General features: G+C 41.6%; 1 protein-coding gene across 1 annotated transcript in view; it reads right to left on the bottom strand.

The window, feature by feature from the left end:
• Nucleotides 1-991: 991 nt before the first annotated feature.
• The window catches only part of LOC308617040 (chondroitin sulfate proteoglycan 4-like), a gene marked incomplete at its 5' end in the record, with an annotated part of 65,252 nt that continues 52,721 nt past the window's right edge, over nt 992-13,522 (bottom strand). The window contains 5 exon segments of the mRNA XM_081233700.1: nt 992-1,721; nt 1,724-1,914; nt 1,917-3,347; nt 4,212-4,257; nt 4,261-4,375. Coding sequence (XP_081089826.1) covers nt 1,302-1,721; nt 1,724-1,914; nt 1,917-3,347; nt 4,212-4,257; nt 4,261-4,375 — 2,203 coding nt within the window. The 3' untranslated portion in view covers nt 992-1,301.

A 13,522-nucleotide genomic window follows, 5' to 3' on the forward strand; every position in this document is an offset into this window, starting at 1 on the left:
CTCTAAGAAAAAGTCTCTCCTTTTCCCCCACTAGGATTTCTGCCTTTGAGTGGGACTGTATTGCTTGGAGCTTCAGCAGCCATCTCACAATCACAAGGAACTAAACAAAAGGATGAAATGCCAATAGCTTGAGGAAGGTAAAGCAGAAAGAACAAAAGAGCTTCCGTTCTCAACGACATCTTTGAACTGTTGAACCAGCCTTGGAATGTCCACCTCAGGCTGCTTGTTTGTAGAAATAATTGAACACTTTTATCGCTTAGCTAAACCAATGATTGGCAAACTATAGTCTGTGGGTCACATTCAGGAAATAAGAATTGTTTTTACATTTTTAAAAGGTTGTTAAAAAAATTTTTAAAAGCAACCATATGCGTCCCACAAAACCTAAAATATTTTTACTATATGGTCCTGCACAGAGCAAGTTTGCCAATCTGCAACCTAAACCCCACTCGTGGCAGATGTCTTGTGATTTGCTACCCAAAGCATTCCTAACTAATAGAAGTACTGATGTCACCATTTTACAATTACAGAAATTGAAGCTGAGTCGGCCAATGGTAGGCTCAACTAGACAAGTCAAATACAAACTTGCCATTATTTCAGTTCATTGTAAAGTGAAGCCAAATTGAGGTATCACAAAAGCATTAAACCTATTCTTTAGGGCTTCAAATAATATTTGTACTATAGGCTTGATGTTACAAATCAGAATAGACAGAGCTTCTTGATGAAACTCAATGTATTCAATGAATACTTGCAAAGGGGGCCAGACTGTCATACTATCTGGAGCACCAAGGCATTTCTTGCATTAAGAAGTCAAAGCTAGATACTCCAAGGAGGAAAAGTCGTTACAGAAAAACACTAGAAACAAAGTCACTGATATGATAAATTACCTCTCCTACTTGCAGAAACAGCTCTTGTACTTCCTCGTTGAATCAGTCAGAGTGAATCCTCAGTGAAAAACAGTCAAAGCCTTCCTCCACTAACTCTAGCTCCCATGTTAATCTGCAGTCGGGCCAGCATGTTCTGTCACACCTTGGTAAAGGGCTTAAATAGTGGCAAAATCTTATGTACACTCAGAGCATCAGGTCCAGAAGAGGGTACACAAAGCTCATTGTGGACAGCCCATAACATGTGTTGTACAAAAGTTACAGTAAACACCTGCCAACACATAACCATGGAGCTACAACAGAACACCAAGGGATGGCAGGGCTGGGCTTTTCTCAGTTGATCCAACCAGCATTTCTTTGTCTTTGTATCCCAGTATCTGACACACAGCAGGTGGTCAGTAAGGAATAAGCACCCTCAGTCTACACCCAGTACTGGTTGTGCTTCAATGTTGGGTTGGTTTGTCGGCAGAGCTTGACCATGTCAGGATCCAGATTCACCCATGTCTCCCAAGGAGCACATTTTTTCACTGGCTCAATGACTGAAGATTTTTCCATGTGCTCACATTGTGGGGCCCTGAAAAGACTGACCGGAGGACTGTTGGAGCTTTTTAGAAGAGCCATCACTGTGACAGTGGGAACAGCTATGCTCCTTTCTGGCCTAGGACCTGGGGGTGTGGGTTCTAGGTTGATCTGGGGCTTAATAAGAGGTTTTGCCTTTTCTATCTTCTGGCCCAGCAGCCAGACACACAAGGCCACTGCAGTTACTATTAGCAGGAAGACCACCACTGCCAATGGTATGATGATTATTGGAAGGAGACTGCCCTCCCTGGGCTGGGTGGGTGCCCAGGGCTGGCTTTGGTGGCATCTGGTGGCCAAATGACTCTGGTGGGAGAGGCCTTGACATCCAGAGTGGGCTCTTCACCACTGTGTTGTCCCCAGGGATCTGCTTCCCGCCATCTGGTCTGGGTCAGCTTCCCCAGAGTCCCTGTCTGTGCTGTAGGTCCTGAGGAAACCACAAGCTTTTCCTGAGACCTGAAGTCACAAGGTTATCTGCAGTGACTAGGAAAGAAACATCAGGGGTAAAAGTCTGCAAAAGAAAGGGGTCAGGTGGCACTATGGTGAAGGGGAGACAACCTGTTGCTGGCTGTACGTGGGCTGCCCTGAGCAGGAACGTGAAGGAGTCATTCAGCCTATCGGTGCCAGTTAGATTGGCATGTGGCTCGAGCATCAACAGTCCTTGGTCAACATCCTTCTGAGTGAACAGAGTCGTGTCTTGCATTGCAGTGCCCTGGGCCACTCTTCGTACAAGTCTGCCATGGACGGGGGGTTCTGTCACTTCAAATTTGGGATCACTGTTAGTCCTATTAGCAAGCTCAGTAGCATCAAGGTCCTTTCTTCTCAGCTGATGGGCCACTCTGTTGGCAATTGTCAGATCTGACATAACCCGCAGTAAAGGCTGCACCCTGATGTGCAGTGTTTGTCCTGTCAGGTTGCTTTCTGATGTAACCAGCGAGAACCGTAGCTGGTCCTCTGAGGCAGTGAGGTCTGTCATGTGGTAAGAGAGCTTTCCTGAATTCAGATCCTCCTGTCCAAAGCTGATGACCACCTGGTTTTCGACGAGCAGATACCCATGTTGCAGGGTCCATGTTATCTTGTAAGTGACTTGGGGGCTCCTCCCATTGGTCACTGCTGACAGGTGAGCACTGGTGATGGGAACGGTTGTCTGGCCTTGTGGGAGAAGTACGTCAGTGAGGTTCATGAGGGTGATGGAGATGGGGATGACATCCAGGTGGAAGAGCTTGTAGAGTGGGCAGTGCTGGCCATCGGTCACCCTGAAGTAAAACACTCCAGAGAATGGGCTTCCATCTTGTATGAACCACACCTGAGAGTTATCAGTGTGGGCTTGTGTGAAATGCTGAACAGGTATGTGTGGACGGTGAGCCATTGCCAAAAAGCCATTATTAGGATTACGGATGATCATATATCTGATCTCCTCTGGAGGACTGTCTGGATCTTCCACTTTTAGGTTTTCAGGTCCTAAAACCAACCTATTGCCCTGCAGAACTTTCATCCGAAGCCCTTTTGTCCTTAATTCTGGTGCCTGGTCATTTATAGGAGTGATGGTGATGTTAAACATCTCTTCAAGAAAGTCAGCCTCTGGCTTAGTGGTGGACTTGCTCTTTTGGTTGGGCCAAACGGCAAAGGTAAAACGATCAGCTAGTGATTCAGAGTCATCGTGAAGGTATGTGATTCCAAGTTTATTAATTACATACTGAGAGAAATTGGGTTTGCTTTTGGTAATATTCCTCTCTCCAACCATAATAGTTCCATGGTGAGGAAGAGATGTAACTTGGAACCAAATTTCATATTCAGAACGCTGAGATTTGGGCAATTTAAATAAGAGGTTGGAAGCATCCAACTTAGATTGGTCAATGAGAACTTTGTCTCCTTCCTTGACAACAGCTCCTGTTAAAAACAAACGTAAAGACCAAAGTGACGTTTCGTTAGAATTTTCAAATGACAGCTGTAAGACTTTTTCTCCCTCAGATTTGCCTGTCCTAGTGGATAATTCACAACACCTTGGTATCTGAATTAGCACTGCTACTGAAGGCATACGAAAAAAGTAAAATTTAAATACACACGCCCACACTATTAAGTCAACATTTCACGTAAGAGAGTTTTAAAACCTTGAGATTCACTTATAAAGTGTTCATCCCCTAACTTACCTACTACTGCACTTTCTCTTGCCATGGAAACAGGTGCAGCTTTCAATACCCCCTTTCCTTTTAAGAACTTGCCCTATTTGTTATTTTCATTTTCCATCAATAGTGTTCAGTCATGGGCATGGTGAAGTCCCCATTTGGAGGTGCAAATAAGAATTTTGTAAAGCTAATTTGCCATCCTTCCCCACTACAACTGTTGAGGCATATGAGAGGAAAGAGCAGAGGCCCAGAGAAAGAGCACACATAAAGAAATAACAAATTTTTATAGCCATATAGGTTTTATTTCAAAGGTGGATACATTGGCATCGACAATTAAAAAGGAAAAGATGGGGGCTTCCCTGGTGGTGCAGTGGCTGAGTCCAGGCAGACACGGGTTCGTGCCCCAGTCCGGGAAGATCCCACATGCCATGGAGCGGCTGGGCCTGTGAGCCATGGCCGCTGAGCCTGCACGTCCGAAGCCTGTGCTCCGCAACGGGAGAGGCCACAGCAGTGAGAGGCCCGCGTACCGCAAAAAAAAAAAAAAAAGAAAAAGGAACAGATGTATTTCCAAATTGGCCCTACTTTAATAATTAGAGATAAGGTACTGACCATATCGTGGTGGAATTACCTGTATTTGCGAGCAGACGACTCTGCCGACCAGGTTCATTAATTTCCTATGAAATAGTTATAGGAAACTCCTCAGGGCCTAGAGCTGCTGGTGGGGAGGACACTGTGAACATGAAAGAGTCTTCTGCAGTCCAGCCTGTATTTTCCTGGTCTACATGCTGGTATCATATCAGCGGTCACTGACCTGGCCAGATAGTAAGAAAAATCAGCCCCTGGTTTGAGGGCTAATACGAGAATTAACGTATATCCTAATTGGAGGAGATACATGTCTTTTCAGGGTTTACTCTACCCCTCCTCAAACTACTGCACATTTCCATGCAAATTCAGGAACATTAAAAGTGTGCTAACTTATTGGTCAAACCTAAGTGATTCTATTACCAAAATGATCTACTTATCAGAGAAAGAAAAGTACATTGATTCTGAGATGACTAAAGTCTAAGGTATATACATTATAAAAAGTTTATAATGAACCTTCACTTCCATGTCAGCATCATAACTACCAGCTTCCAACCAATCTTGCTTCATATGTACTCCTACCCACGTTTCTGCCCAAGAGATTATTTTGAAGCAAATCACAGACATCATATCATTTCATCTGTAAATGCTCGAGTATTAGTAAAAGATGACTTTTTTCAAATATTCAGTTAGTGTAGTGTTCAAATATCTCTGGTGGTCTAGTACATGTCTTTTTTTTTTTTTTTAACATAGTTGCTTTGAGTCAGGATCCTAAATCCACACCTCACATTTGTTTGGTACTTCTCATTGGTTTCTTTTAATCTATAGGTTCCCTTTCTTTAATTTTTTTCTTCTACTTTATTTGCTGAAGAACTTCGGTTATTTGTCTTTTGAGTTTCCTACATTCTGGATTTTGCTGATTGCATCCATATGGCATTGTTTAGCATGTTCCTCTGGTCCCTATATTTCCTATATACCACCGGTTAACTCTAGAGGCTTAACAAGAATCAGGTTCAATTTTTTGGTAAGAATGTTTTACATGTTGTATTGTATATTTCCTCTTGCATTGCATTGCAAGGCAAAATAATGCTGGGCTGCTTCTCTTTTGGATGTGTTACGATTGATAAGTGGCTTCAAGTGCTGCCAGATTGATCCAACTATCTTAAAGTTCCCCATAAGCCTATCAACTAATAGTTTTACATACTCATTGATACAATTGCCTAAACTCATTATTTTTGCAGTGGCAAAACACTGATATTATTTATCTTATCATTCCTTCTTCATTCTTATCTGTAATTCTTCTATTTATAAAGAACTTTCCTTTATCAGCTATTTGGTTGCACAGTACATGCAGGAAAGACAGGATAAGTGTTTGATTTTTTCCCTTTATATATCATTTTTCAGAATATGAGTCCCCTGGCTCCAATCTCCAAACATTGTTCTCTTTGTTTGTTTAAGAATCATCAACTCATGAATTTTAATATATGATGTATTTCATTCCATTGCAAGTATTATTTTCATTGATTTTCAAACTGCCCCACCTGGCTTAAGATATTTTTCAAGATGTAATCCAAGTCCCTAGTGCCTGTGGCCTATCAATGTCCTTTTTATCTCATCGGATGGAGATGGGTTCTACCCAGTGTTGTGTTGTCCAGATACCATGTGGGCAGTCCGTCCCTCAACAGCAGTGATTGAATGTTCTAAAACTGCAACCACAGAAGGGAAGGCTAGAGAGAAAATATTCGACCCTTAATCCTATAGGTCACATCTTTTTCTGACCTGCTCTCTGTTATAATATCTGAACGTACAGGTAGGTTCTGCCGAAATACTTGAGTGTCCACATCAAATGTGCCGAGGATAAATTATCACATAATTTAGAGAGAAGTTGAGTTTGTTTCATCAGCCAGTATCGGAAATGTGGCCCTTCACATCCACAGGTTCCTTACCCACAGATTCAACCGACCGCGGATCAAAAATATTTGGAAAAAAAATTCCATAAAGTTCCAAAAAGCAAAACTGGAATTTGCCACATGCTGGTAAGGATTTACATAGCGTTTATATTGTATTAGATATTGTAAGTAATCTAGAAATGATTTAAAGTATACAGAAGGATGTGTGTAGGTTATATGCAAATACTATTCCATTTTACATACAGGACTTCAGCATCCTCGGATATTGGTACCCATGGCAGTGGGGGAGGAGGGGGCGGTTGTCCTGGAACCAATCCCCTGCAGATATGTAGCGATGACTGTACTGTATTAATTAACAGAGGTTTGGTGATGCATTACTCTGACTCTCTGCTTGTTACAGTGGATGTATCTAGAACCAGAAAGGCTTCTGACTAGTGAGTTTCACGGAAGAAAAGATCTGAAAAGATCTATGTTCCTAGAGTGGCCAAAACTGTTGTTGAGGAGATTTTTTGTTTCTTATCCTATTCAAGGATAAAGCAAGAAAGTGCTGTCACTTGGGGATTTTAAGTGGGGAGAAGAATATATCATCTCTCAATATTTCCTAATAGAAAAAGCAAGGTTACTCGTGAGAAATTGGAGTTTCTCCAAAGATAGTAATTTCTGGTACTAACTAGTAACTTAATTCCCCAGAAACTCCTGGGGAATAAAGTCAGTTTTATTTAGTAGATCTACCATTTCTATTCCTAGCTTAAGATTTATGACAAAAGATCAATCATAAATATATTCCTCCTCCTAGAAGCGGGTGACTGTGCCATGGATTTCAGACCAGAGGATGGTTCCTTAAAGGTTCCCATTATGCTTAAGAGTCATAATATTATAAGGCAAAAGAGACCCAGTTTCTTAATATTAAAATAACAGAGTCTATTAACCAGGAGGGAAGATTTTCTTGGATGCAGGTCATTGGTGCTCATTGCTCCTTTGGTGTTAAGTGAAAATTAGCTTCCCTAAAAATAATAACAAGTTATTAGAATAATCTAAGGTCTTCTGATATCTACTGTAAGGAGAATGATTGTCCCAGGGAAAGAATGGTTCTCATAGATGGGAAGAGTGGTGGAAGGTCAGAAATCTTCTGAAGGAAGTAACTGGGGGAGAGTCTTAAACATAGTTTTGTATTTCAGGAGCCTAGTGGAGGAGAGGTCTGTTTTAGGTTCTATTTTCGAAAAGTCATTTTAAGAGTGAGAAATTGTGGAAAACAAAGTGACTTATTTTACATGGGAGAGTGTGAGAGAGAAATGAATTAGATTCACCTTGAGCGTCTGAGCTTAAAGACCAGATAGCAGGTAACTGAAAGTGCTGAGCTAGAAGTCAAAGGGAGTAAGGGCACCTTTGGAATGTCAACTTGCCAGTCATGCCCTGAAAGAGGTTTGAGGTGAGTAGAGTCTCTAATGTTTAGAAAACAGCTTTAACTTCACCAGCTTTAAGAGTCAGGTTTTATGGTGTGTGTGTGTGTGTGTGTGTGTGTGTGTGTGTGTGTGTGTGTGTGTGTGTGTGTGTGTGTGTGTGTGTGTGTGTGTGTGTGTGTGTGTGTGTGTGTGTGTGTGTGTGTGTGTGTGTGTGTGTGTGTGTGTGTGTGTGTGTGTGTGTGTGTGTGTGTGTGTGTGTGTGTGTGTGTGTGTGTACCGGGAGAGGTCCAGGAAATGGAAAATAATAAGACCAAGACTTTATGGGAAAAAAGTATAGGGTCAACCTGAGGAGAGAAGGTTCTCAGAGAAGATTAGGAATTATTTGTTACCTTAAATAGAAAGCAGCCTTAGGAACAACTTCCAACAGCTCTGCGTATTTCCACTGTGTTAAATATAGACAGATAAGCCACTTAGCAGAATACCTGGGCTCTGGGACTAAGGAGAGGGGAGGGGGTGTTTTTATTTCCTATGGATTTAGATTAGCTCAGATATTTTCTCTTTTACAGAGTCTTTCTGGAATGTCATTAGCAATTCAATGGTGCAGAATTCCAATGTAGAATGAAAAACAGAAAATTAGAAAAATCACCATTTGGCAACCAACTAGTAATAAATGCCTCAGGCAAGAATCCTAAAATGGCTGCTAAAACTAGTGAGCTAAATTGTGATGAGAAACAGGATATTTAGATAGTTCTAAAGTATCTCCTCACAGATTCTTATAGAATTCAAAGGGGAAAATACAACCTTCACAGTGGAGAAACCTAAAGGACAGCACTTGACCAACTGATGAAAGAAATCACCATCAGTGACAGGGCAAAGCGAGCACCAGTGCCTCCTGACAGGAAGCTCTGGGAAGAACCCAGCCTCTCTCATGGCTTTCCCGCCCCAAATGCATAACGTGAATTATGAGGAAACATCAGATAAAACCAAACTGAGAGACTTCCTACAAATAACTGGCCTGTTCTCTTCAGTAAACTGGCCTGTTCTCTTCAATGTCACAAAAGTCAACAGGACTGCGGAATGGATCCAGATTAAAGGAGACAAAAGGCTCCTGAGAACTAAATGCTATGTTTTATGCTATGGGTTTTTCCTTTGCTATAGAGGACATTCACTGAAACAACTTGGGAAATTTGACTAAGGTGTATAGATTATAAAATAGCATTGTATCAGTGTTAATTTCATGCTTCTGAAAATTATACTGTGGTTATATAACAGAATGGCCCCTTGTTTTTAGGAACTATACAGAGCTAAACATAAATGTACTAAATATAGAGGTAAATAAATATAAATATATTACTAAATACAGTAGTAAGGGGGCATCATGTTTGCAACTGGCTCTCAAAATTTCAAGTTGTGTGTGTGTATGTAGGGAGAATGATAAAGCTAAGGTAGATAAAAGGCAGTAAACGCTAAAATTTGGTGAATATGGATGAAGAGTATAAGAGAATTTTTTGTATTCTTTTGCGACTGTTCTGAGTCTGAAATTATTTCAAAATAAAAAGTTAAAATAATAATTTTAAAGAGTAAATCCCATGGTGTTTTACTATACCAACTTCAAGAATGGACCAATAGTCCCTTTTCTCTGATGACTCAGTACATGCAGAATGGGAGAAGGAACCCACAAATGCCTTGGGCACTATGAAATCAAGAAGTGGTTACTGCCTATCCCAATATGGTCCACCCTTCACCACCTCCAGCTTAGTCCATTTCTCTAGGACTTTAATGAGGCTGTATTCCTACCTGACTTATGAATGGGTGGATATGTGGTTCCAAGTCCTAGACCTTCTCAGAGTAGTGCTTTTACTAGAAGGGATAATATGATAACATCCCTTGGATCATCCCTTGATTCCTATAGAACCACAAAGAAAAACATTTGTCTGAGGCTAAAGAGACATATTTGGCTCTCAGATGGCCAGGGACCCTATTGACTTTTGTGTGATGGGTCAAAGTTTACAGCTGAGAGGCTACTGAGATGCTCAGAGAAGTTGGGATTCCAGGTCATTCTGATGCTGAAAGCTCAGCCTCTCTGCACTGGTGCCGAAATGAATCTCAGAGACAGAGTTTTGGGTGAAGCAGAAAAGAATAGCTTTACTGCTTTGCCAGGCAAAGGGGGACCCAGTGGGCTCCTGCCCTCAAAAACTATGTGTCCTAACCTGGGAGGACTTGATGAAGAGTTTTATAGCAGTAGTTCAAGCGTGGGGTTGCTGACAGGATTAGGGTGTGTGCAGGGCCTGTGATGCCTTAATCTTGTCTCAGGTGGTCTCCTAATCTGGATGAGCTTCTCTGGTCCCTTTAATCTGGCCTCAGGTGGTTTCTTAGCTGCTACTCCCCTGATTAGCAATTGTTCGAATCTGCCCTTTGGAACTCAGGGAAGGTCATGGAGGCTGGAGTCTTGCTTACAAGAAACGGGGCAAAAAAGGCTTCTGTGCCCAGGGTCCCCAAGGGTCCTTCTCGGTTTCAATTCCTCTCCCTCCCCCCAATGGCAGGGTTAGCTGGGAGCAGAGATGGGACCAGAAGCCAGATCTTCAGACTTGTAGATAAGAGCTCTTTCTTTAGCGTTCATTACTGGGGCCATTTTGGCTCCAACTGCTTGAATTACTACTGTTCTTCCTCCAAGAAGGAAAAGGACATTCATTAATATAAAAATCTAAGTATAGGAGTGTAGTAGAATTTGAACCTTGGATTGATCAGACCTAAAGTCAAATACAAATGCTACCAACTGCCAGCTCTGTGGCTTTTATGCAAGTCATTTAATCTCATTGAGCCTCCATTTATGCACTAAAATATAGAATAATATCTCACTTGTAGATATGCATTTGATCTAATTGGTCTGTTTCCATATCAGTGTTCAAAATGGCAGGCCTTGGGCATTTCTACGTCTTTCAAGAAAGGATCTAAGTCCTCACTAACCAATTCCTTACAGTTGGAAAGCTATACTCATTTTTATAGTGAACCATGGCATGAGAATATTAAGCAATCAGAAAGTTCTAAAATATGCCTAATAAAATAAATATTTTCCCGTAAAACAAAGGAATTTGTAGGCTGGAATCCTGGCACATAGTTCAGAAGCTTACTTCCAGTTGCTTTGTAAATGAGTATTAGTTCACCATTCTACATTTGGCATTTCAATAAATATTTGTTTAATGAATAAATAAACTACTTGAAAAGTACTTTACAAAATTTAATTATAAAGTATACATTTACATCATGAAGCAGTAGAAATAAGGCAATCCAAGACATTTCTTACCCATTTGTTTAACAAAAACACACTGACAATACCTAACTTTAATTGTGCCCTAAATAATATGCCAGGCACTCTGCTAGGCACATTATGTAACTCATTTTATTTAATTTTGTTTTAGGCAAGAATCGTTGTGTCCATTGACATATTTAAAAAAAACCTGAGGCTCAGAAAATTTAAATAATTCACTCTAGCCAATAGGTGCAAGAACCCAGTTTTTAATCTAGTCCTGTGTGACTCCAGAGTTCATACTTTTTCCACTGCACTGTACCTATGTGTGGAAAGCTCAGTGAGACTGTGGTCGACCAGAAATTCACAAGACATGCTCTCCAACCCCAAGGAGTCTAGTAATGGGGAAAGTCAGTTGGTAGGTATGACTAGGGCAGACAAATGCCATTGTAGTCTGGCCTGTCTAGGCCACAGTCACTATTGGCCAGAGCTTTTAAGGATCCAAAGAAATAGCTCCACATATTGTATCTATTACAAATGGCAAGTTAAGAGAAGGTTGTATTCCAGTTCTTCACAACTGCCATTGTAGATCAGGTAGACTTTCTCACAGGACATTGAGGGAAAGAGGGTAGGAATGAGGGGAAAGGAGTTTCCACCTGGCTCCAGGCTGAGGACAATTCCTGTCTAAAAGTACATGTGGTCAGAACTGAGTGTTGGAGAATAAACTTGTCAAGCTTGGCCAAAAGGCAGGGCTAGAAAGCTCTGGATTATATCTTCATTCCAGGGGTCTTTCTAAATATAGCCCTCCATTATCCTGATAAGAAAACCAGAACATGAGTCCTTTACACTGATCTATCCCAGAGCGGGGCCTAAAAGTCAATCACAGCTTTGAAATTCCCACTGGAGAAGAGAGTAACCAAATTATCTTAGAGTCAACTGGGTGAACACCAATTGTACTGAATTTATGGATGATGCCCTAGTCTTTTTCAATATGAATTTTCAACTGGGTGAAAAGGGAGGGAGCACGCAGTCCACTCGCTTGATTCTCCACATGATGGCTTTGCCAAAGGGCCAAAGTCTGTAGCAGGACAATAATTGGCCAGAAGGAGCAAGGGAAAGAGAGCTGGCCCAAAAAATCTCTATCTTGGGCAGATAATCATGGGGAAAGGAGACAGTTCAAAAAGCCAAACAGTTCAAAAAGATAAAGTCTCTGAGGTTCCGTGTAGGTTAACCGAAAAGTCCTAAAGGCTAAGGTTTGGAAAGCAACAAGCTCCTGTGCTCCTGAATGATGAGCTCAGAGAAATGACTCCTTTCTATGTGCCCTTTCTTGTTTCCACCAGGACTGGTACCACCACGTTTGCAGAGAGCAGCCGGGCCTGGAGAGTTCAAGGTTCCCAGAAGAGGTTAGAAGTCCGGGGCAGTCCAGCGAACTACAGATTAGAGGGTGCCCAGGTATCAGGCTAAACACAATGGGACTGGGGTAAGTCCCAGGAATAATTCCCCTTAGTGGAAATGGATAGAAGGGGCATTTTAGGAAACTTAAGTTCCTAAATGGTGATATCTGGAAATCTCCAGCTAGAAATGGACAATTGAAAATCAGGTCCAAATAATTATCCATGCCCCTCCATACTGGGTCAGTCTCTGCATAAAAATATTAGAACAAAAAGCTTTTCAAGGAGCCTAACAATATATCCACCTACAGCCCTACCTGGCAGAGAGGTCCAAATCCACATTTATATGAAAGTAGATATAGATTCTCATAGGCCTTATACCATTACAAGCATGGAGCTTTTTAAAAACTACCAAGTGAGATCATGTAAGAGGTGATTCATTATAAAAGCATATGGGACACCTTGCTTTTGTTATATATCAATGTAGTAGGCTAAAAATGTCCACCAAAGATATCAGGTCTGAATCCCTTGAACCTGTGAATGTTACCTTACATGCCAAAGACTTTGCAGATGTGATTAAGTTAAGGTTCCTAAGATTGGAAGAGTATCCTGGATTATCCAGGTGGGCCCTGACTGCAATCACATACATCCTTACAAGAGGGAGGCAGAGAGATACACGAAACAGACAGAAAAGGGGAAGGCGACGTGACCATGGAGGCAGACATTGGCATGATGGGGCCACATGCCAGGAAATGCTGGCAGCTACCAAAAGCTGGAAGAGGGAAGAAGGAAGAAGGAGTTCTCCCCTAGAGCCTCCAGAGGGAGCATGGCCCTGCTGACACCTTGATTTCAGCCCAGTGAAATGGAGTTCCAACTTCTGGCCTCCAGAACCATGAGATAGTAAATTGCTGCTGTTTTAAGCCACCAAGTTTGTGGTAATTTATTACAGCAGCCTTAGGAAATTACTACAAGGAGCAAGGACAAACCACACTCACTGAAATGGGATTTGGTTCTATCTGCTTTTTCAAAGAAAGAGCCAACAGTTTAAGAGAAAGAAACATTGTTGGGTATTCAAAGCCATTGGACTAGGACACATCAGCCAATTTTGTCTGAACAATGAATAGGTGACTAAGTGACAGTGCAATACAATAATTTCTACACATGGAGAAATACGCGAGCACATAATTCAGGGAACCGTAAGGGCCAAAACAAAACTGCCAAAACAAAAACCTAGTGGAAAATGTTCAAAATGACTACTGAGTCTAGTTGCCATTGAGCTTGTCACTGAAGAGACCCCAAGAAAGCGGGGACGTGGGGCAGAAGTCACTAACACAAAGAAACTTGTCCTTCTCTGTTCAGAAAAGTAAAGGGCCAAAGTTTAATGATCCCATTGCACTCTCCATTAA

Source organism: Mesoplodon bidens (assembly GCF_964165515.1).
Source record: "Mesoplodon bidens genome assembly, chromosome: 4".
NCBI classification, from domain to species: Eukaryota; Metazoa; Chordata; class Mammalia; order Artiodactyla; family Ziphiidae; genus Mesoplodon; species Mesoplodon bidens.